The 25245-nt window shown below is 38.3% G+C and overlaps 1 protein-coding gene across 41 annotated transcripts in view; it reads left to right on the top strand.

Annotated features, from left to right (window-relative positions):
* Positions 1-25245, top strand: part of Lrmda (leucine rich melanocyte differentiation associated) — a 1370443-nt gene that overhangs the window by 863899 nt on the left and 481299 nt on the right. For 39 of the 41 annotated variants that reach the window (XR_015440503.1, XR_015440505.1, XR_015440504.1 and 36 more), the window contains one exon: positions 4289-4373. The exons of 1 other annotated variant lie outside the window; for it this stretch is intronic. Coding sequence is in view for 21 of the 40 variants with exons in the window: in XM_087185375.1 (XP_087041501.1) it covers positions 4289-4373 (85 nt within the window). In the remaining 19 variants the exon portion in view is untranslated. Of the gene's footprint in view, positions 1-4288; positions 4374-25245 lie in introns of those variants that run through there. One more of the 41 variants, XR_015440517.1, reaches the window with a different exon arrangement.

The raw sequence follows: 25245 nt of genomic DNA, 5'->3' as shown, positions 1-25245 counted from the left end.
CATGGGAGAAGAATCAAGAACCCTTCAGTATGCTTTGGCAAATCCTCAGCAAAAGGATTTACAAGGGTGGAATGAATACTTCAAGTCTTGGCATCAGGCAGATATTACCCATTATCAGCTTTTTCCGTTCTATGGGTCACACTCAGTAGCTTTAGAAGAAACAGAAATGAGATATTTTCATCACCAAAATCCAACCAGAGATGGCATTAATCCATGTTATGCAAGTACTAGAGAACCATTAGGAAATTTCCTAGCATTATGAACTTGTATCAGTATAGGATTGCAGGGATCAGAGATGTAAGGAGTGACATTGCTTTTTCAATTTTCATGTTTAATGTCATGAAATTTCCAAAATGTAGAAAAGTTAGAAAACTTATGAATTTATATAGCTGCCATTCAAAATTTGTAGTTTTTAATATTTTGACATTTTACATCATCTGTCCCTTAAATGAAAAAAAACATTGTCATATATAAAATTGAAGGCCCCTCACATTCTGTTAGCCCCAAGTCCTAATACCCTGCTCCATGGTGGAAAGATTTTTTTTTTTTTTTCTGGTACCAGGGATTGAACATGGGACCTTGCGCTTGCAAGGCAGGTGCTGGAACCACTGAGCTAAATCCCCGGCCCGGGGGAAAGATTTTAAAAAAAAAATAAATTTAGGGGATTTCTTTGATAATTTTTACCTGTGTCCATACACATATGAAGTCAAAGAACTATGTTTTTACATGAATAATATTATACTACACTTTTCACTTGGCAACTTGCAATTTTACTCTGTATAAATTTTTAGACCTATTCAAATTGAGATATATAAATCAGGTTTATTGCTCTTAAATGCTAAATATTATTCTGTCATATGAATATATGGCATTTTATATATCCATTTTCCTCATTGACAGACATTTAAGTTATTTCCAGTTTTTTCTGTTATAAATAATGCTGCAATAAACATTGTTTTATGTCTCAACTTGCAGACCAGTGTGAAATTTTCCATAATATATATTTTTTAAATGAAATTGCACCGATTTTCAATTTTATTAGGTGCTGCTAAATTACTCTCCAAGTTAGTTGAACCAATGCATGTTCCCACTGGCAAGGGATGAGAAGGTAACACTTTCATTTCCCTGCATTCGCGCTAGCACTTGCTATTATGAGACTTAACAGTTTGCCAGTATGACGGGTGGAACTATTATACCCTATTTTAATTTGTATAGTCTTTAGTACTATCGAATTTGACCAACTTTTCTTATGTTTCCTGACTTAAAATTTTCTCTTCTTTGAAATTCCTGACATTTCTTTTGTTTATTTTATCTATTAGACTTTCTATTGACTTTGGGACATTATTCATGTATCCTGAATACTAGTATTTTATTGTAGATGTGGCACATGTCTTCTAAGAGGAGATAAAAACAAAATCGAAGGGCCGAGGATTAAGCTCAGTGGTTTCGCCGCCTGCTGCGCAAGCGCAAGGATCCGAGTTCGATCCCCGGTACCAGAAAAATAAATAAATGAAATAAAATCTAAAAATACAAATCCTTGCTGTGGGCAGTTAGGAAAATTGGCAAGGATTTAAAGATTTGAAAAATTTTTATAGTCCTGAAGATTCAGATTTGCCCACATTTCCTTTTTCTCATTTTAGGCATTTCTCCCTAGTCTAGGTAAAAGAAAACATTATGCAAATTTTGCTACAGATGCTTCTGTTATCTCATATTTAAAACACTGTGGGTATACTACTGCTTCAGTTTCAGGGTGACTTCTTTATTCCTTAGCAGACAGTGTGCAAATTTAAGACATCTTGTCCACCTCTTTTACATCATAATTGTGCTTCTCTGAATCATGCTTCTAAGCATAATATTAGAAACAAGATCAAATAGGCTTCTTTTTGATAAAAGCCAAGTCAAAGAGGTGGTACTTGGCATCTCAATTTGTAGTTGTTTTCCTAAACATTAAGCCATACAAGTCCTACCAAAAGGCATAGTTTGTAAAATTGCTCTTTTCCTAGTTCTTTTCCATGATTTGAGTTTATAATGAACACTGAGCAGAAAAGTAATTAAGTTCCTGGGCTTGGAATGATGGCTGCAAGACAACTCAAGCCACATCATTTTGTTTTGCCTACACTTGGAAACAAAACTAGTTCTTTTACTCTTGGTTACAGAACTCTAATGTTTTGCACAATCAGAGGTATTTGCCAAAAGGTAGTGTTTCTTCCAGTAATTTTAGGAAAAGCTGTCATTAAATTATCAGTAGCCCAAATAAAAATTAAAAGTACTAAGGAACACCACAATATAGTATTCTAAATTTTAGGTTCATTTTAAATTTTATTTTTTAAAGAATGAGGTAGAGCAGAAATGTTAGATAAAAGCTGTGGCTTTGTATGGAGAAAAGATGGTAGGTCTATGTAAGGACAGTCCCAGTACACCATCCCACTGTCCTGCTTCAAGCACTGAGGAAGTATTATATTTATTGTGTTTCCCTCATCATGCAGAGGTGATAAAAGATCTTCAATGCCGAGAGAGACAGTGGTGACTATAGTATTTGAATTTTAATCCAATCTTTGGCTCTTCCATATTCTTGCAGCTCCCTAACTATCTAATGATAAATACAAGTCTTATCTACTTTTAAAAACGTTTTTCTTGGTGACTGAGCTTTTATCTTTCTGGAGCCAATACCCTTGGATCAAGTTTTAAATACCACATATTTGCCTTCTATTTGCCTTTGAGCTGGAGTAAAGAATGTTCCCTAAAATCTGTTTCTACCTAGGGACAGAACTTCTGGTTTTGCTCCACTCAGAACTCTTTCTATAAGTCTCCACTGAAAGCTGCTTAATCAAACATCTCAAATGTCAGAAATGAAGTTTAAAGGATTTTTCTAGCTAGTAGGTCTAATCTCCTACTTAGTTTTGATTCCCATATTGTAGGTAATCTCTTTGGAGAACAGCCTGCTTCTAGCAGGGTAAATATATCCCATAGAATGCATTTTCTATTCCGGAAAGAAAAATGTAGCATTAATGAAATTTACTTTTTTATGGAGCCTGGAAAGGTTGTAAGCTTAGGATTTTGATCCTAGCAGATGTTCTTTTTGGATATTAAAAAAAAGTTGCATTTGATTTAGAAATCTCAGTTAAGTATTGCAGTGGTAATTCTTGCTGTAGGCACCCGTGCCCTGAATGTGACTTACTGGCCATTGATACTGTGTTACCACCAATCCCATAGTGCAGTACTTTCTTCCTGCTTTAGCTCACAAAAACATATTGTTCAGGAGGGAGAGGATTAACATCCTGGGCCATACAACACACGGTTCTGTAGTTAAAGAGATGTTTGTGTACAGTAAAACAGCTTCATCCTTTTCTCTTAGGGCCTTGGAATTACAATGTTTTGTTGATAACTGCTATACAAGTTGAGCATCCTTAATCTGAAAATCTCAAGTCCAACATGTCCCAAAATTCAAAACTTCTGAAGTGCCAACATGATGCCACAAGTGGAAAGTTCCATGCCTAACTTCATGTAATGTATTACATTACATGAAAATATTGTATAAAATACTTCAGGCTTGTGTCAAAGGTGTGTATAGGAAACATGAATAAACTTCATGTTCAGACTTGAGTCCCATCCCAAAGTATCTCATTATCTATATACAGATATTCCATAGTCCAAAAAATAAGAAAACCAAAACACTGTGGTTCCAAGCATTTGTATCCCAAATCCAAGTTTCAGATGGATTTCTCAATGCTCCTGTTAACTTAGCCAGAAGTTCAGTTGCACAACTGGTGACAATTTATGTCCTTCTCTTTGGCAATTTCATGCTGCAGAGTCTTGCAGCTTTGACGTCCCTCTGACTCCATGCCACTGTGCCCCTGTAAGCCCTGTTTTTCCTCATCCACCCTAGGGCAGAGCTTAGCCCCTCTGTTTGTTTCCATAGAAATCTGTTCACAGCCTGCATTTGCTTTGTGGGAAATACTGGGAGAGGGCCTGTGATGGAAACCCTAAAGTCTACACCATTTCCTACTTTCCCTCTCTCTTTTCCCTTCTCCATCTTCTTTCAGCTCATTACAAAAGCAAAACATCTCCATGTCTCAGAGCCATTCCCCTGTGCTGAGACCCCTCAAAGTTCTGTGCCCTCCCCTGTGCTTACCAGAAGTCTATTCCCACAAAGATAGCTCTGGCTTCCTAAGAAGAGTCTCTGTGGATAATGTTTCCTCCAGACTCAGATCCCAGGGAGACATTTTTAATAAACAAGGGTATTTAGCATTTGGTGTTGCTTTCACTGACATTTGCTTTTATCACGCAGCCTTCCAGTGGGGACGTTGCTGCCTCTCCAGAGCACCACTACACACCCCTGCCTTCTGCTTCTAGAGAACTCACCAGTCACCGAGGTGAGAATTCAGCTTTTTATCATTCTCAGTGATCGTGGGAGGGATACTCGGCCATGCAGAGCTCTGGGCTCCTTACTGCTAGCTGGGCACTTTAGAAGGAACATGGAGCTTTTTAAGTCCTCGATGAGAAAACCATACCTGTCAAACCTACTGATTTTCACCCATATTAACCAGAATTTAGTAGCAGTCTAATGGGAGGCCTATAAATCCACTGTATAATTTTTAATTTTTTACTTAAAAAAGGAGTTATAGTGCTTAAAAATTACTAAGGAGATCATTCCTTCCAGCAATAGTAATGGAAAGAAATTGGGAAACTCACTAATATTCATAAAAAATACGGTTGTTTGGGAATATAATAGCTGAAATCTGTAATTTCAAAATGAATGAACTCTGTGTAACAGCTCAAAGGAATTTCAGTTTGTTGGCAACATTAGAATTTGTGTGTAGTTTGCTGAATTCTCTGATCCTCAAAACGTTAATTTCGTTTACCCAGTTCTTCCAAATCCTGAATTCCTGTTTCTGTCACTACAGTCTTCAGCTTCAAAACCAGGCAGAATACGCACAAGAAATATCATTTGAAAATACCTTATCCCTAGCTGCCTGGTTGGGCAAGGTCTATGTAATTGCCTGAGTTGGAATTGTCAGGATCAAGAACAGGTCTGGTGCTGGAAGTTGTTTACCCCATTTTATCCTGGTTATATTTGGAACTGTGTGACTCTTCCAAGGTTAAGTAAGAACAGCTTTAGATTGAGGGCATCACAGATTTTAAATATTGTTTCCTTCAGAAGAAAGTTCCCTTTGTCCACAAGGGGACACTGAATAAGGACTGCCCTAGTCATCCCAGCTACATTGCATGGATGGCTAGGAGCAAAGGCTGAAGAGGTCCTCAGAAAATGGTGGAACTGGACCTCAGAGATGACTTACAGGCTTTGTGCAGTGGGACATAAAGATGAGGGAGAGTAACGCAAGATTCCAGGTATCTGTGATGGAACTTGTGATGCCCATTTGATATCTGGGTATCAATGGAACTTTACTACATTTAAACATTCTTTAATGTAATTATGATTGTCATCTCTTCGTCTTGGATTGTTCCCTTTACAAGTATGTAGTATCCTTCTTTGTCTCTCTTAATTAGTTTTGGTTTGAAATATACTTTGTTTTCAAATAAGATAGCTACCCCTGCTTTTTTCTGGGTTCCTGTTGCATGGAGAACTGTTTTCCATCCTTTTACTTTCAGCCTATGGGTTTCTTTTTGAACTAGGTGCATTTCTTGTATACAGCATATTGTTGGGTTTTGCTTCTTAATCCATTCTGCCAGTCTATTTTTTTTTGATTGGTGAATTGAGGCCATTAACATTGATCGTTATAACTGATATGTATTGACTTATCATTGTCATGTTATTTTCCTGTTGTTGGCTCTTTTTAATTTTTTTTCCCCTCTCCTTTTAATTTCTTGCCTTGCCTAATGAATTGGCTCTGTTGGGCCTCATGGAGCTGTGACCTTCATTATCTTTTTCTAGGATATTGTTTAGAATTGTTTGGAGTGCTGGTTTGGTATTCATGAAGTTTCTCAGGTGTTCTTTGTCATGGAAGTATCTTATTTCTCCATCAATTTTGAAAGATAGTTTTGCAGGATACATCAGTCTAGGCTGGAGGTTGTTTTCTTGTAGGGCTTGAAATACCTCACTCCAGGCTCTCCTTGACTTCAGGGTTTGTGTTGAAAAGTCTGCTGTGATTCTGATGGGCTTTCCTTTGCATGTGATTTGTTTCTTTTCTCTAACTGCTTATAGTATTTTGTTCTTCTGTTGGGTTTCTGGGATCTTGATTATTATGTGTCTAGGTGAAGATTTTCTTTTTCCCATTAAGTTTACTGGTACATTTTAGGTATAAAATACAGTTGCATTCCTCATTGGGATCTTGTACCATTACATGAGTCTCTTGGTTCTTATTTTTTTTCCCCTTCCCTTGCCCTCCCTTCATCCCCTCCACCCTTCCCTATTTGCAAAGACCTTGTTTCCATTTTTTTCCTCCTCTCATATTTTTTCCTTTCCCTTTTTTCCCTTCCCCTACCCCTCCCAATTACCCTCTTTTAGACCTTTTCTTCCTGTTACACAATATCAGTTATGCATTTTTTAAATTACAATATTAAGATCTAGGAGACATTACCACAGATTTTACAGAATTTAAAAGGATATAGAAAGCATATTACAAAAATCTTTTTTGAAATAAATTTGACAACTTCTAAGAAGTACCTTGGAAGACAAATTAATGAAACTAACTCTGGAGGAAATATAAAATTTGAATAGTACCTATTAAAGAAAGTATATTCCTAGCTTGAAAACCTACCTATATGACAACAGCAGGCTCATAAACATTTTAACTGATAAATTATATCAAACAATTAAAGCAGAAAAAAGAAGGAACACTTCTCCCCTCATTTTAGGAACTCAACATTGTACTAATCCTAAAACTGGATAAAGATAATAGAAGAAAAAAGTATGAACATAGATAAAAATTTGTTTAGCAAAACAAACTATTGGAAGTCAGATCCGGCAGGATGTAGAAAGTGGTTTTGTATAGGGATGGCAGTGTTGGTTGAGCATTGGAAGATCCACCCCCAAAAGTCATCATTTTAAGAGAGGAAAGGAAAAAGCCATATGATCCTGTCACTAGTTGGAGAAAAAGTATTGGACTAAATTCTACAGCTGTTCATGGTAAAAGCTATCAGGAGACTAGAAGTAGAACAGAAACTTCTCAACAAATTAAAGACATGTATTCCATACTTACAGCGAGAACGCCTTATATGAATGGAGAAGATACAATGCTTTCTCCTTAAGGTGGGGAACAAGGGCAGATATGCTTACTCTTTATCTGTCCATTAAACTTTGAAACCTAGTCCCCACCAAAATAGTCTGGCAATAAAATGACACAACTAGGATAGGATTGGCATGGCAGAAGCAAAATCTTCATATGTAGATGAAATGATCATCTACAGAGAAAATACTAAGAAATCTCTAGGAGCCCCTAGAACTTCTACTTGAATTTAGCAGGATTAGAAAACACAAGGTATATATAAAAATTCAGGTCTATGTATACTTGCTATAAATGAAGAATTGGATATTGAAATTTAAAAGTTATGTAGCAGTACAAAGAACCTAGAAAAGTTAAAAACAAAAACAAAAACAGTGTTGGAAGATGTTTAGTACCTAATTTTAAGACTTCTTCTAAAGCTACAGTAATCAAGGCAGTGTTGGTGTAAGGAAAGACATATAGATCATTTGAATAAAACAGAAAATCTAGAAATAGAACCACACATATATGGTCCACTGAGTTTTGAAAGATTATTTAACATTAGCATTTTATAGAATATAAACTCAGTTCAAGAGCCGAGGAAGAGATAGTGTTTTCAGCAAACGGCACTAGAACACCTGGTATCCGTATGTAAAAACTTAACCTCAACCCTTTTTTTCCATACATGAAAATAACTTGAAGGGATCTATGCATCTAAATAAGAAAGCCTAAAAGTATAAAACTTTAAGAAGAAATTATAAGGGAAAATATTTATGAATTCAGGGTAGGCAAGAACTACTTAAGATACAAAAAACATGATGTATAAGAGAAAAACACTGATAAATGAGATTCCATCCAAATTGAGAACTTTAAATGACATCATTAAAATGAAAAGTAGTCCTTAAACAGACCATATTTACAATGCATATAGCCTATGACCAGAATATATAAAGAATTCTTAGAGCTCATTAATAGACAACCCAATTAAAATGTAGACATAAGAAGATGATAAATAGCCAGTATAGCACAAGGAATGGTGTGCAACTCTAGAATCAGAAAAATACTAATCAGTACAATAATAAGATTGAATTATACACTCATTAGGGAGATGAAGTCAAAAGTTTTAAAAGCCTTGCCATGACTTTTTCTTTTTGTTGGATTCTCCCCCTTTTCATTTAATTTGTCACACCCAATGGATTCATTCTGCTGGGTTTCCTGGGGTTGTGATCCTCATTGTCTTTTCCTAGGGTATTGTCTAAAATTTTTTGGAGTGCCGGTTTGGTATTCATGAAGTTCCTGAGGTGCTCTTTATCATGAAAGTATCTTATTCTGCATCAATTTTGAAAGACAGTTTTTCAGGGTACATCAATCTGGGTTGGAGGCTGTTTTCCTTTAGGGCTTGAAATACATCATTCCAAGCTCTTCTTGCCTTGAGGGTTTGCATTGAGAAGTCTGCTGTGATTCTGATGGGCTTTCCTTTGTATGTGATTTGTTTCTTTTCTCTCACTGCTTGTAGAATTTTGTTCTTCTGTTGGATTTCTGGAATCCTAACTATTATATGCCTATGTGTAGATTTTTTTTGATCAAGGCTACCTGGGTCCTATATGTGTCACTTATCTGTATGTCAAGTTCTTTTCCCCTCCTTGGGAAAGATTTCTACCATCACTTCTGTGAACAGTTTTTTTATGTCATCTGCACTGTCTCTTCTTTCTTCATTGGCTCCAATCAGTATTATGTTATTCTTCTTTGCATCGTCTAGCAGCTGCTGGATTGATTTCTCATGTTCCCTTACAATTTTAAAGTAATTTTTCTTTTCCTGGTCACTAATTGCAATCTTATCTTCTATATGTGAAATTCTATCCTCACATTGGTTCATTCTGCTGTGCAGACTTTCTATGGAGTTTTTAATTTCTTGGAAATCTGTTTGTATCTGTTTTATGGATTCCATTTGTTTCCTATGTTGGGATTCCATCATGTTCCTCAGATCCTCTATTTTTTTAATCTGTGTCCTCTCTAGATTTATTAATCATGTCTTGCACCATGAGCAAAATCTTTGCTGTTATCTGAGTAATTATTTCTGATTTCATTTTTCCCAGATCCTCTTTTGTTGCTAGGTCAGAGAGTCCAGGTGGTTGAGTATCAGATTGTTCCATCTCGTTTCCCTTTGCGGTTGCTGTAGGTGATCTGGAAGTCTGTTTTTGAGGCTTGTTTATGTGTCTTCTCATTTCCACGGGGGGGGGGGCGGTGCTTCTGGCGCCCACATGGCTCACCTTCTCTGCCCTAGGAGCTTGGGATGGCAGCAGGGGAGCTTCCTTCTGGGTTCTGGGACTGACTCAGCTTCTCTGGCCTAGGAGCTTGGGATGGTGGCAGGGGAGTTTCCTTCCATGTGCTGGGACTGGCTCAGCTTCTCTGCCCTAGGAGCCTGGGATGGAGGCATGGAGCTTCCTTCTGGGTGCTAGGACTGGCTCACCTTCTCTGCCTTAGGAGCCTGGGATAGCAGTGCGGGAGTTTCCTTCCGGGTGCTGGGACCGGCTGAGCTTCTAAGTGTAGATTTTTTTTGATCATGGCTAGTTTGAGTCCTATATGCCTCACTTGTTTGTATGTCAACTTCTTTTGCTCTGTTTGGGAAGTTTTCTGTCATTAACTCTGTGAACAGGCTTTTTATATCATTTGTACTTTCTCCTTTTTCATGGACTCCTGTCAGTCTTATATTATTCTTCTTTGCATCATCGAGGAGCTGTTGAATTGATTTCTCATGGTTCCTTACTATTTTTAAGAGTTCTCTCTTTTCTTGGTCACTGATTTCTTTCCTGCCTTCTATATCTGATATTCTGTCTTCAGATTGGCTCTGTCTGCTGTGTATGCTTTCAATAGAATTTTTAATCTTCTGGGTATCTGTTCAAATCTGTTTCATGGCTTCCATTTCTTTCCTATGTTGGGAATTCATGGTTTCCATTTCTTTCCTATGCTGGGCATTCATGGTTTCCACCATGGTCCTGAGCTCATCTGTTTTTTTTATCTGTTTCTGTTCTAGAGTCTCTAATCATGTCTTTCATTCTGCTCACCATTTCTGTAGTTATCTGGGAAATTATTTCTGATTAGAATTTTTCTAGAGCCTCATTCATCTGTTTTGTTACTTCCTGTGCTATCAGTTCAGGGTGTCCAGGTGATTGATTATCAGACTTTTCCACCTCATTTCCCCCAGAATTTGCCTTTGATGGGGTGGAAGTCTGGGTTTTTGCCTTGCTTAAATGTTTTCTCATTTTTGCTTTTGGTAGTGTCCTTGGTTTAATTCCTGGGTTGATACTTCAATAATGTTTATTTTAAGTATCTTTGCTGTTTGTATTTAGAACCCTTATGGAATGATTGCTTCTCAGAGGTATCTTCCAGATGTATCTGGTCTTTAGGTTTTGAGTCTCTAATGGCTCTGAGGCTGTCTCATTTTCATTATACCAGGAAGGACAACTGATTAGATCAATAACAACACCTTAGCCCAAGTGATACAATCAGCAACACAATAGAGTCAAGCACAGCTTAGAAAATGACAGTTTGTGGTACTTATTAATCTATCACCTTTAACTGTGTGAATTAAATCAAAATCAAGCACCAGCCCAACATATGTTTATATTGAGTAAACTCTTCAATATAGCAACTTTACCCTTTGGGATGGCAACTTAGAAGGAGTTGGGGAGGGAGGGATAGCTAGGTAGAAGGATAGGGAAAGGTTAGCAGTGAGGCCAGAGGACAAAGGAAGATCATGAAAACTCTTATTGAAAACAAGAGGAAAAGACAGAATGAAAGAACAAATATGAGAACAGAACAACCTAACAGCAATAGGGAGGTGAAAGACAGTTTACTTTCCTTTAAAACTAATGACAATCGAGAGACGAAAAGAAAAAAAAAGAAGAAATCTGAATCAGGACCAGAACAGGAAGAAAAAGGGAGATGAAGAACAATGTGGGACAGCAAGAGAATGAGAGAGTGAGAGAGAGAAAGGAAAAAGAAAGAAAAAGAAGAAAAAAAGAAAAATTTGAGAAGAGTAGAAAAAAATTAAAAATTAAAAATAAGAGAGAGAGAAAAATTAATTTTAAAAATTACAAAAAATAAAAATGAAGGGCCTCCTTCAGGTTATGTCTCTGCTGTCACAATAGACAATGTGGGCAGCAGTGTACAGATATAAATCAGTGAGTCTCAGCAAGCCCCTGAGATTTAGGAAGATTTCTGGCTGCAAGTCCCAAGTTGAGCTCCCTGTCCTCCTATAGGGTTGAACTCTGCAAGGTTCTACTGCAGGTTCCAGCTGCCCTTCCCCTTAAGATAATCCAGTTTCTGATGGGAGGTTGTGATCCCTCCAACTTACCAAGTACGTTGGTCTGGTGTGCCTTTATTGCAGAGATTCTCTTCACTTTCCCAGCGGGGTTTAATTTTTATCAAGGAGCCTGAGAGAGGCCCTCTTTCTGTAGTTCACTTCTGCTCTATTTTCTGGAGCTCAGGACAATGGCCTCTATGACCCCCCATGCCTCTGTAGTGTGAAATCAGGTACCAACGCAGCCAGGAGGCCAGAGGTGGGGAGTGGAGGACTTTAGTGTAATTATAATTCACTTGTGATTCCTTCCACTAAGTGTCAGTTTTGTGAAAATCAGTTTTTCTGAAAGTCAAATGGAAGAAGTAACTTCCAGTGTGCTGTTTTCAGAGGGGCATGAACAGATCTCCATCACCAAATGTCCTTATGAGGATCTTGACCATGTCCCTTCATAGACTGCTTTGTGGTAATTCCCCTAGGAGCAACTCATTAATTCTTAAATTAGCATCAGATCCTTGTGAGTTTATTTACTGATTTCTTATATTTGGATAAGAGTCATTTTATTTCATAGTCAATGAGTAATCTATTCAGTTCCTATTGCTTAGGAACTAAAGTCTCAGATTATTTCAAGTCTACTTATAAAAGTTTACCTGGCCATGAAGTTGAGATTTCACAATGGGAGGGATACAATCAAGAGAATGAAAATCAGTAGGAATACGATAGATATCATCTGAGAAACCTGAGCCTTGAAGGGGCGAAAGAAAAGACCATACTTTTTAAAAGGTATTTTGAGTAAGGTATTTATAGTTATAAAATGAAAAAAATGCCTAAGATAAAGTGCAAATTGGTGCTCTTGGATGACATCAGAGCCCAACATAAATGGGAAAAATGTAGGAATGTTATTTAAAGATAGCAAGCGACAGACATATCAGTTTTACTGAAGTATATTTCTACAAGTGTTTAACTCATTGATTGCCCAATCAGCACTAAGGACTTGGGTGTTGAAAAGAAATAAGTCTGCACCATAAAACAATGTTTTTTGGGGCCCATGATTATTAGCAGACAATTAAAGAAAGAACCAAAGAAGTTCATTAAGTCTAGATTATGGTTAGAGTCATCTATGAAGAGAAGAGACTTAAACATTTCCTCTTGGCCTGAATCATATACCAGCAAATGGGGAAAGCCATTTTTTTTGTACCCAGAATAAGAGCAACTGATTCCATGTTGCTTTTTATATTTAGGGGAATTATTTCTGATTTCATATAAATCACGAAACTACCTGGATGCCATTTGTCAATACCTCCATAAAAACAGCTTGCAAACATTTCTGCAGAAAGGGACAGAGGGTCTTATGGTGTGAAGGCAAGTGACATCAATTCTCCCATGTACAGTCCTTCATGAAAGCTGAAACTTGATCTATAAAATCCTAACTGGGACTTCTATTTGAAAATAATTTTTGATTCACCTAGTTCTCAATCTCTTTTCCTTCCGCACCAACAACTGCAAAAACTGGTGGGCAGTAGTTCATGTAGAAATTGCTGTTTTTCTATCCCATCACATTGTTTCTTGTCCTTTTATGTAATTTCCAATGTCGAGTATGATAGGCCCAAGATTCATGTCCTAAGGATTGTAGATTCAATTGCAAAGGAAGACTGGGCTTAGAATAATGATTAGGAAACAAAGGGGTCAATTTTTCCATTTGTACTTACAGATATTCCATACATTACAGGGATATTCATGTGTAGAATTTCCTGCTTCTTGAAGGAAACTTATCCTGATCTGAGCTGTATTGGTTTTTGCTCTTTTTGAGGGTACTTATAATATTTGTTTCTATCTCCTCGGTACAATCGATCATATTCTACTTTGTATGATAGAGATCAAGTTTATATATCTTAAAGTCCTCGTAAATAAAAGCTCATGAGAGCTGGTACTAAGTCTAAATTCTCTTTCCCATCACCCACTCCTGCTCAGACTTCAGGTATCAGCTTAAATATCATAGCTGTAAGGTGGACACCTCTGATCGACCTTATACATTTGTATTAGGTCAGTTGTCCATATTCCTGGACTGTCTTCTGAGACATGCCATAAGCTTTTAAGCAAAATGGGGAAGATTATATTTATTTGTTCACAACCATATGTACAGTGTTTGGCAGGGCCTCCTATTTATTCTACTTATTTGAAGTTCAGTATATGTTTGCTATGGTTTAGATAATTGCCCCATGAAGCCCATATGTTGGAGGTGCAGATCCCAACCTGTGGGACTATTCCAAGATGGTAGACCTTTAAGAGGTAGGGCCTAGTGGAAGTTCTTAAGGTTATTGGGTTATGGTCTTGGAACAGATATGAGGACCCCTTCTTCTCCTGGCCACGAAGTGAATGTTTCCTCCATACATGGACCTGCCATGATATGCTGCCTCCCCCAAGCCCAAAAGTAATGGGCTGACCTACAATGGACTAAAATCTCTAAAACTATGAAACAAAATAAACATCTTCTCTTTATATCTGGCTATCTCAGGTATTTGTTACAATAACAAAGATCTGAATAACTTGATATTTGTTCAAAAAAAGCAAGAAGTCATAAAAGACCTAGTATCTTTATATTCTGTGAGGTGAATTGGTTGCATGTAAGACATAATCCCCATCTTTCTTTAAGGATGAGCACAGTAAATGGAAGGGCTAGACTTGGCATCTCAATTTCAACTCTGTTGCTTCCAAAAGCTCAAATCATCAGGAATGAAGCCATGTCTATTGATTCACTGCCAAAGAATGGGTTTATCCACAAAGCGTAACTTCCAAGTTGATACTTACTTTAATGTTGCATTTTTAAAACTTTGGTGTTTTGATAGTAGGGAGGGGAACAAGATGAATTGGAGCAACTTCTGGAATTATTTTCCTAGAAGAGATACTCTTAAAGACAGGGCTAGCCCCTGAGACAGAGATGGGTTGAAGTGTAGCTGTGAATTTAGAAAGGTCCACCTGAAATCTCTGATACCCTAGGGCTCAGCATAACTTTGGAATATGAGGGGTATGGGGCTGTGTTGGTGTTCCCTAATAGCAGTGTATGCACTGTGTCCTCAGTGAGTACGATGTATTGAGGAATGTTGACATTTGTTGGAGAAATGATTTTTAGTATGTTATGTGGACAGGACACACTTTAGTGCACCAGACATTGCCACTCTGTCTGGTAACTATTACTAGTAGAATTCACATTTATATAGACCATTGCTCTTTGAGAGCAACCATTTCTACTTAGAGTATAGGCCATATTACATATAGTCTCAAGACTTGTAAAATAATGGAGAAGGCAAATATTACTGTTCCCATTAAACAGAGGAATACACCAAAAATTGCTGGGGTGATCAGAGCCGCTCAATGACAAAAGCAAGGGAAAAAACCCAAAGTTCTATGCCCCAGATTCCTATGTAATTCTTGACATTCATCCTGCACACAGGACATATGAATTCAGTACAGGAAGGGACAATGGTGACATTGTTCTGGAGAGAAGAGGAAAAAAAGTACAGTAAGAGGCACTACCCAGAATTGTTCATCATCGGGGTGACTATCCAGAGCTTGCACTATAGCTTGTCTCCAACAGAGGGTAGTGATACTCAAGAACTTGCCAGAAAGTTTCATCATATATCAGGAACACTTTGGAAATCTCCTACTGTTCTTCTCAATCTGAAGTACTAGGCAGGCATGTGACTCTCAAGCAGTTCCAACATTGCAGCTATCCATGCATTGCCCTTGCCTTTATTCTAGCTAGATTTCCAGTGCCTCTTTTTGGAGGGATTTAACCTAGATTGATGCACTGAAGGGAACTCTGGGAAATGTAGTTTCCAGTTCTTCCCAAGGGCTGCAGAGAAGACCTTAGAGAAAGTGGTTGGAGATATAGTAACAGAGAAGCTGGTACATCTACCATAATTCTACCTCACCACCAGCTGTCATACTGAGGATCCTATTCCAATGTTTCCTACATATACATTTTACAGATTAATTGCAAGCCTAGTAAATAGTCCTGAATTGTACTTTTTTTCTGATGCTTATACTGCACAGTCTTTTAAATGTGTCATACTTAGCTTTCCATATTAAGCATTGGACTTTAAGTGCACAAAAGAAAGAAAGCAGAAGATGAAGAGGAAATCTGCTGTGCAAATTTTTTCAGCTTGCTTTAGAGATGTTAGCCATCCAACTTTTACTGGTGCTGGCAATCTTGTCATTATTTTATGGGCACAGCTTTTGGGCATTTATCTTCTTCTCCAACCAGGGCTTTGGTCTGTTTGTGTTTGAAATTGATTGCTGGGACTGTCACAGAGTAATTTACATGGCAACTTATCATAATTAATTATTGTTTGCAGTTTCCTTAATGTGAGTTCCATTTTATGCTTAGCAACTGATTTTTCTGTGTATCTCTATGAAGCTGGTCAATGGGTCCATCCAAAAAAAAAAAGAAAAGAAAAAGACAGAAAGAAAAACTGTGGGTGTATTTTTATTTTTCATTTATTTATTTTGTTGTTGTTGTTGTTGTTGGTACCGGTGATCAAACTCAGGACCTTGTGTTTGCAAGGCAGGCAGTGGAACCACTGAGCTAAACCCCCCGGCCCTGATTTTATTTTCATTAAAAAAAAATTTTAGCCTAAGATATCATAAAATACATTTTTACTGAAGCTGTCAATAGAGAGTGTTTTGCTTCAACTGATTAAATCAGCCTAAATAAAATGAGTAAGAGAAAAATTAAATGGATATTGTGAAAGAGTGGTCTGCAGACAGAGGATTGGGATGGTGGGGCAGTGTAGGCTCGAAAAACTTCAGGCCAAAAAGCAGAATACAGTACTTTCAGGAGGGCTCAAGAGAAGGCCGCTTGATGCCTAACCTGTTTGCCACAATTTGTTTGGGACTTTTAGGATTTGGAGGTAATCTGTCTTTTCCAGACAAAATTTTTAATTTTTAAATAGTTTTACCATCTGCTCATGTCAGCTCACAGAGAGTATGAAAAGTAAGTGGAGTTGTTTATTATAAACAAAATCTACACAGACCAATAACAAAGAATCAAGGAAAATAGAAGCATTTTTAGTCTATCTTAATGGCTCAGCACCAAAGAGCCTTTTTTACCTACTGCTTGTTGGATCACATTGATCATATAAAAAATATGGAATAAACAGTCTGATGGTTCTAGTGCTTCTGCCAGGTAGATTTCACCTAAGATCAGATTCTATGACTAAGGTAACCTGTTTACTTACTACCTCTGCATTACAGAATATTTTGATATTCAAGAGAAATATTCAAACAGTCTCAAGGGAGCATAATCGAATGGTTTCTAACAAAGAAATTAGCACTGTTGCCTGGCAGGTGTGATATCCTGGGTTCCATCCTCAGTACAAAAATGTAAAAAAAAGAAAAATTAAAAATTGACACCAATTCATAAAAGCATGGCAGGTCTAAGTTTCCCCCATGGAAAGTGTACTGGAAAATAGATAAAGCACCAACAACAAAAGCAGGGAAAGAGAGACAGAGACAAAGAGAGAGACAGAGAGAGACAGAGAGAGAGAGAGAGAGAGAGAGAGGGAGAAAGAGAGAAGAGAAGAGAAGAGAAGAGAAGAGAAGAGAAGAGAAGAGAAGAGAAGAGAAGAGAAATCCCTACCACAAAAACCTATTTGGAAGGAATGTGTGTGTGGGGACTTTCAAATAAGAACATGGCTTTTCCTTGTCTTTTAGAATCTTTGCCACACTTTGCCCTGGCTGTGCAGGGCGAGAGTGTGTTGGTTTCTTGTGCAGAGCTATTATTAGCATTTTCTAATTATGTAAAATGATTTCCTCTGATGACATTTTCCACAGAACCTATTACTTTAGTTTTCTTTCTATTATAATGCTTTTATGGGCTTATAATCTTGGTGGAATTCTCAGATGCTGAGAGATGCTCAAGTTTCCTTTATTTAATCGAGGTGACTAGTGATTTGACAGTAGTGGTTGACAGGTTTATTTTATCTGTGTGGCAGTGGGAGTCTATTTTCAGTGTGTGGGCTCTGTTCCCAAGTAAAAGGACTTTACTAAGTGCTGAATAAATTGTACTTTCCTATGATTCTAGACCTTGCTGAAATGGTTGAAAAACTCTAGTCTGGGTCATCAAATTCATCTCAATGCTACTTTGCAGGGTCAATAGCTTCACTCTGCACAGAGCCCGGCTGGGTGGATTGGAATGGAAGGTAGTGTAGATTAAAACTTCCGCATGTATCTAGATGGATGTGCATGTGTGCGCCTGCTGTCTGGGAGGGCGGCAGTGATGGAAGAGCAAGCCAAGTGGAATCTGAAGATGGATGAATCTGTTCGACTATTACCAAGAGTGGCATGGACTCTAGCCAGGAAATTTAAGCAACCTCCTGTAAGCATTTGAAATCCATAGGGGTCCATTTCCTATCCTTTTTCTCCAAGGATGACTTTTCATTTGCAGTCTCCAGTATTATTTTATTTCTATTCTTTGGGCAGAATCGTGGTATACACATAGACACACAAGGGCTGCAAACCTGGTTTTTCTGTCCCCAAAGCAAAGCAAGGAGTGAAAAAATGGACTCCACTCCCCTTTGCCCCTCACCCCCTAAACAAACCTGACTTCTGTAAAATGAGAGGTCAGACAGGTAACCTTCCCCCGACAGAGGGTCCAAATAAAAATGGTGGTAAAAATACACTCTCTTCTATTTTAAAAAAAATGGAAGCCTATAATTTACATGGTGGAAAATTTTATAAGTATTATTGAGCACGTGGGCTGATTTTTATCCCTTTAATTGCAGAAAAGAACAAGGATTTGGTCAAATATGACTCTTGAAATTACAAGGATTCCTGCAATCACCGCCATTTCAGGCTTCTTCCAACATGACTTTGTATAGTGGCTACTGTGTACAATATATTTTAGGATTTGTGGAAAATTCAGAAATAGGGAATATCATCTCCATGTCCTGGAATTTATAGTTCAAATGAGGAAATCCCACAAATGATGTAATGCCAATCTAATAAGATATTATCTATGATTAAGAGTTATACTACTTAACAAAAACATAAATGTGTATAACCAATGTTTAGAAAAGACAGGAATTAGTGAAGATGGTCAAGGTTGGCAATTTAGAAGATGTTAGCCATGATCTTTGAAGAATATGTTGGGGAAGGGAAGTTGGAAAGCAAAAGAAGGGCATTCTAAAAAAAGGGAAATAGAAGAAGAAACACAAGGGTAAAAATAGACAGGTCCAATGAGAGAAAGGACCCAGTTTTGAGAAGATAATAAATGAAGTTCCTTATGTAGAGCAGTTCCATGTTTTGGCAGGCTTAGAAAGCCAGAGGGATTAACATCTGACTTAAAATTGTGCTATAGGGTTACTGACCATAAATAGTATGCAGAGAGTATTGGAAAGAAAAGAACCTGGACTCCTGAGGACACTGTAGGGTGGTATTGAAGGGAATTTGTTCCAGTTCTAGAAGGTTTAGCTTTCTAGACACCAGACTTTTGTGTCTATAGACTGCAGTGCCTCCACAGAGCAGGTTTCTAGCAAAGATAATTTAGGAAAACACTTGATAACAGATGGGGCAGACAGCTGGGGCCACGATACTGCCAGTAGACTGGGAGGGGGCCCATGTAATGGGGACCTCATGGCCACTACGGAATTGTTGTCAGGCGTTGCCAATGGTTTTAGTCACCAGGGCTCAGACATTTGAGAAAATGGACAGACATTGTTTTTCCATAATATATTCTTTAGGGAACTTCTGATGTTGGCTTTTGAAACCAATAGGTAGAGCCCAGAATCAATTAAGATGAAGTTGACATAATTCAGCTTTCAGTGATCAAGGTCTGAAGTGGCTGGCTGACTGTGGGTATAGAGAACAACAGAAGGAATCTGAGAAACATTCTGTAGGAAATACAATAGATTGAAAGACTGTATTTTGGGATAGAGAGAAACAGAGAAGCAGAAAGCGATAAGGAAACCAGCCTGGTGCATTTGAAGCTGTGGTCTCATGGCGCCTCCTATTGTAAACTTCTCCCTGTCACTCATGCATGAACTATAATCTGCCCTATTAAATGGAAGGCAGTGCAGTTAATGTAGTGGAGCTTGTGGCAACAAGAACAAACAAACAACAAGCAGGCAAAGCAACCACAAAAATATGTTCTCATTCTGATCTTTGGCTTAAAGATGAGCTACATTCTTTTGAAAACTAACAAGTGCTCAGTGTGTTTTATGCCCGACACTCGGACTTTTGGAAGAAGAGCTATTGGAAGCCAGTTCTTTTGGTAGAGATTGTTCTGCTGAGAGTTCTGCCCAGTAGTAACTTCCTAGCCCCAGTTCTTCCCTCTCGTTTTGTTTCTCTGTCTGTTATAGAAAACTTTACCCTCTGCCCTAGGTTTTCCTCATGTAGTGATTTTACAACGTTTTTGGAACAAATAAACAAACATCTGGAATCATGTGGTACATTTAATTAAATACTTTGCATTTGGCCAGAAATGGTAAAATCATGAAAAATGGCCTGTCGATGAGCTCAAGAAGGCCAAATGATGACGTTGTTGGCTGTGAATGGATTGAAATTGAGGGAAGTGAACACCTGCTCCATACAGCTTGTGTTCTCTAGCTCCCCACTCCCAGCCATTAATATTTACTGCCCTGTTTTTTTTATCCATTCTAATGAAATTTTTTGGTTGGGGCCTGGTTGAGGGAGAGGACTGTTACTTTTCCAATAACCTTGGATTTGTTGGGATGTACGCACTTTATACAGGGTGTTGTATTGGGATCTTTGGGCTTTTCATTTCCCTTATTCAGAATTCCATATGCTTTGGGTCACTGCAGGGGCCTCTTTCTGCTTCTTCCATCAGTCAGTCCCCCATGGTTTTCATGAGCGCTGCTCACATGCACAGGCCAGCACCAAGGGATGTCAGCGATTCAGGAGAGGCTGGAGGCTCTGCCTTCAGGAATCCTATAGTCTAGTTGGAGACAAAAGAATGCAAAGAAAGGAGTATTGGAGACAAGATTACAACAAATTAATTGAAAAATGTCTAAATTGGCTTTATTTGTGCATCTAGAACCCATGATGTTTCATTCTGTAAAAGAAAATAAGTGTCCCAGTGAGCTCAGCAGACAGAAGTGCTGAAGAAAACAGAAATAAAGACCAAAAAGCAAGTGATCATTTCAAAGTTACCTTCCTTTCGAGGTGGAGACAGAACAATGGAAAGATAACTGATTGGTTAATATCAGATTACTTTTCTGCAAGGATTAAAGCAGAGGGAATTTTATTATCATGTCATTTGAAACTACCTTGTTTGGAAATTTGGTTCTTACCTCTCTCCTGATTTGAATAGCAACTCAGTTTCATGTGGTGGAGGAGTTTTAGAAGGAGCGATCCCATGTTGATTTTTAGTCTGGTCTATTGGGCCCTGGTACAGGAGCGTAGTCCAAAACTGTGGCCTCCTGAAAGGTTTATGTAACAGGAGAGACCAATGAAGTTAGAAAGATTTGGAGGTAGCCTTGTTTGATGGTGAGTACTGAGTTGAAAGTAACTTCCTCTGGGTCATTTCAGAGTATGAAAGAGAATTTGGGGAGGCATTAAAGGGAATTCTTGCTAATTTCAGGACATAATCTAAGTGGGAGTAGGGGGAAGGTAAACTTAAAGGAAGAATTCAGTATAATTATTCTATGCTTTTGATTGGCTTCTCTTTTGCAAGACTTGCCAAAGGTGAAGTAGAAGTTTTGTTTGCACATTAAGAGCTGAATATTGAACGATTTGGCTTTGCACGGTGTAGTTCTCTGACACGTCAACTGTTTGAGGATTTATACCCAGGATGAGATCATTCTAATGACAAAATGAGATGCTTTTTCTTGTTGCACAGAATACAAGGGAAGTGGTCTGGTCGGGGCTGAAAGTGCAGTGAGGGCCACTGAGGGTAGATCTGGGGAAGGATGAGTATTGTTGAACTCAGGTGTGGATCTACAAGGGATACTGGGAAATCACCACTCCCCATGGCTTTTCCTGAAGGATGTGCCCATCAGCCTTTGAGGTAGCCCACAGGAAGTAGAATGAAGCTTACACAACTTTAAATCCTGACTGGATTTAATCAGGGATTCTCTGTTATGTCAAGGTCAGCCCAGCGTTTTCATGAAATGAAACCAGGATTTCACCTTGAGCCCTGTGGACTTCTGAAAGAACAGAGAGATGTAAGATTATGCTGGAACAACAGCCCACTGTTGCCAGAGTTCTTCTTCTTGGGTTCTTTATTATTCTTGTGCATCTGTTTCCTTAAGTACTCTCTGCTGAAGTATTAGCATGAAAATAAGAGTACAGCAACTTGGAATTTTCCATTTGTAGCTTCCTTAGTCTATGGGGTCAGAGTTCCTTCCTCAGGGATGCTAATACAAACTCTGTGTGCTGTCGCAGGGCAAATGTTTCTCAACTAAATGACAAAGGGGGTGGGAACCAGGGAAATAATGCAATGCTAATTCTCAAACACAGACTGCCCAGAGGAGGTCCCCATTTAAATTGCTGGTCCCCTATCTCTCGTCCCACCACCCACAAAGGGGGAAAAAAATCAGGACAGACATCTGTGGGATAGCAATAAAACAGTCCTCTCCCTTGAGGATTAGCTCTTTATTCCTTTATTTATCTTGCTATAGCTCATCAGTTTCTCCCAAATCAAGGAGTGTCCAAGATGCAGTCCCTTTTTGTTTTTGATTAGGGAAAAAACTGTACAACCATCCTCTTCCACAAATTTTCTTTTCTCAAGAGAGAGCTTTCCTTCTTGTGTCTGATTTCTCCCTTTCTTCATCTGCTCCCTTGGAATCTCTCTGGAATTTTTACTTTATATAGTGTTAAAATCAAATAATCAAGGTCCTTTGCAGAATCAGTGAGGTAGAACAGCGAAGCCTGGCATATGTGGGCAGTGCCATAGCACAAGGAGAGCTAAGCCCACTGAGTGAGCCTACTCTACACCTCCTTTTTTCCTTCCAAATCCGTAGAAATTTATTATTTCATTTAGATGATATCTACTGAGTGAGTACTCTGTGTTAAGCCTCATTCATAATGGGTACAGCAATACATAACACAGCTCTGGGGCTCAGAAAATGATAGCCCAAAGTTTGATGTTGTGACATGCTGTGTTCTTTGACCTGAAGGACACTGAAAGGCCTCAGAAGCAGCCTCAGAACCAAGGCCTCCCCTGTCTCCTGCTCCCCTTATTCCTTAAACCCTCCTTCCACAGACATGCCATAGATTGAGAATTCCTCTTCCACAGGGCAGGTTATAGATTCTAAAATCTGTTACTGGATGTTGCTTCCTGGGGAAATTCTTTCCAGGTTCTTGGTCCTCAAGAAAGAATTGGACAAGACACCCAGAAGAGGTGTGGGGATGAATATTTATTGAAAGCAGAAAATAAGTGCGCCCTGCTGAGTGAGTGTGCACCAGTGAACAGACTGACAGAGGCCACGAGGATAAAGGGAAAGGGTCTTTTGTATCTGGAATTCTTGGAATGGCTTCTCCCTCATGCAAATAAGGGACAGTTGTCCTATCAAAAACTCACTTGATTTTGCATCAGATTTAAACTGTCCTATCAAAAGACTAACTTGGCTTCTTGCCAGATGTAAATGAAGAATTGAAAATAGCACTTTTCTTATTGTTCCAGATACACTGCTCAGAAACTGCAGTCATCCTGGATCCTATGTTCTGCACATGTGCACTGGGTCTCAGGACTTTGACAGATTCTGCTCAGTTGTTTGATCAGTTTTGTACCAGCCCTAATCTGTTACCTCACACCCCTGCTCCCTACACCCAGCCATGAAGCATAAAAATATTATTTTTCCCTTCCCCTGACTTTCTTCATAAAAACAAAAAAAAATCCTCTGGATTTCCCCTAGATTATAAGGTCCTCATTTCAGAAGGGGTCTTTCCCTATGTCCAGGAGGAAAGAACACTACCAAGAGAGGCCAAGAAAAATTCAAACATGTCTTTGTGCCTCCCACCCTCAAACCAGATCACAGTCTTTTTGTCCAACCATGTTTCTACAGGGATCTCCATTCTTCATCAGATCTGTGCATAAAAGTGTAAATATTCTTTGGTCTTCATTCTGACGGCTACCATATTACATAAAACTGTGATTAAATAATTTTTTAAATTTCTATCCTGTTAACTTGTCTTTTAAAAGTGTGGGCAATCATGACCCTGATGATGAATGAGGACAGATACTACACCTTTCCACCCTGAGAGCAAACATTTCTACCCTCAAGGAGCTTATCTTCTAGTGAGAGAGAGAATCAGTAATGAAGATTGAAACAAAAACATCCTAGAATATGTTACAGATAAACAGTGAGAATAAAATGGAAGCAGCAAAGGAATGAGAGAGTATATGTTGGTGATTTGAGACTAGACAGCCAGAAGTCACCACTGGGAAGGTGATGCTGAAATACTGACCTGTATGGTGGGGGAGGGGCTGGAAATACCTGAGAGACCAATGATCCAGGCAGAGGGAGAAACATTCTTGGCAAAAGTAAAATACAATAAAGAGGTCAATGTGGGACCTGGAATATAGCTCAGTGGTGCTGCTGCCTACCTCGCAAGCCCAAGGTCCTGAGTTCAATCTCTGGTACAAAAGAAAAGAGGTTTATATGGCTGGGAGAAATAGTGTAGGAGAGAGTAGTAGATAAAGTCAGAACAATACCAAAGGCCAGGACGTGTAGACCATTGTTAAATGTTAAACTCAGGCACATTAAATTTTAAAGTTTATTATTTGAGGAGATAGTGATTCATATGCAGTACTAGACCACAAATGGTTTGGAGCTTCACTGAGAGGTGATAAGGGGAAAACTTTTATAGGATATTTGCAGAAGCAAGACAAATTATTTGATTGGTTAAAGTAGAAAGTTCCTAGTTAGAGGTCAATTGTGGTTTCTGATTGGCTAAGCTTAAGTTTCATTTCATTGTTTACATTGAGTTCGGTTTTAGTTTGCTTATGCAGAAACCCTGGGTATTGGAGGCATCACAGCCAAATGGACTCCTAACATCATTATTTTGAGCAAGACAGCAGAGCTATTTCAAGACATTGGCAGAAATGATAGAAACCATATGACCCTTCTCCCTATTAAGAAAAAGGACAACCATCCCCAAATGAATAACTAACTAGAAAAGAAAGAAGGGTGTTGTTGGTGATCTGAAGACATGGATGCTTATGTGCTTAATTCACCCACTACAAAAATTTTCACATTGGTTCATAAAGCAAAACCCAGTTCTCCGTGTTACACAAAGGAAACAAATAAATTGACTCAGGAAAGTTAAAATGAAAGAATGGATGAATGCAAATAAAAAGAAAGCAGGAGTGATAGTCTATACATCACAAGGTAGAACTGAAGCAGAAGAACTTTAAAAGAGACAAAGAAAGGTACTTTATAATGCTGAAGGGTGAAATTCGTATTAGATTTAACAGTTATGAATAGCCTTGTAACGAAGTAAAGTGCCAATTCTCATGAAAGAGAAATCCTAGGATCTAAAAAGGGAAATAGAAAAGCCACTTTTACAATATTCTTTTTCACCTGCCTCATGTACTGGCACATCTAGTGTGGAAAAAAATAAGCATACAGAGATCTAAATAGCAAAACTGTTCAGGTAAATTGGAATAAGGCAGATCAAATTCTATACTGTAACCATACAGAATATATTTCTTTTCCTATCTGTCTATCTATCTATCTATCTATCTATCTATCTATCTATCTATCTATCTATCATAGTCATGGTTATTATAGTTACACTGGTTTGTAACAAATTTCTCCCAAA

Source organism: Heterocephalus glaber, unplaced genomic scaffold (assembly GCF_053883595.1).
Source record: "Heterocephalus glaber isolate CG9 unplaced genomic scaffold, H.glaber_assembly_v1.0 deba00001497, whole genome shotgun sequence".
Lineage (NCBI taxonomy): Eukaryota > Metazoa > Chordata > Mammalia > Rodentia > Bathyergidae > Heterocephalus > Heterocephalus glaber.
Note: the sequence above shows the minus strand (reverse complement) of the source record. Positions and strands in the feature narration are given on the sequence as shown.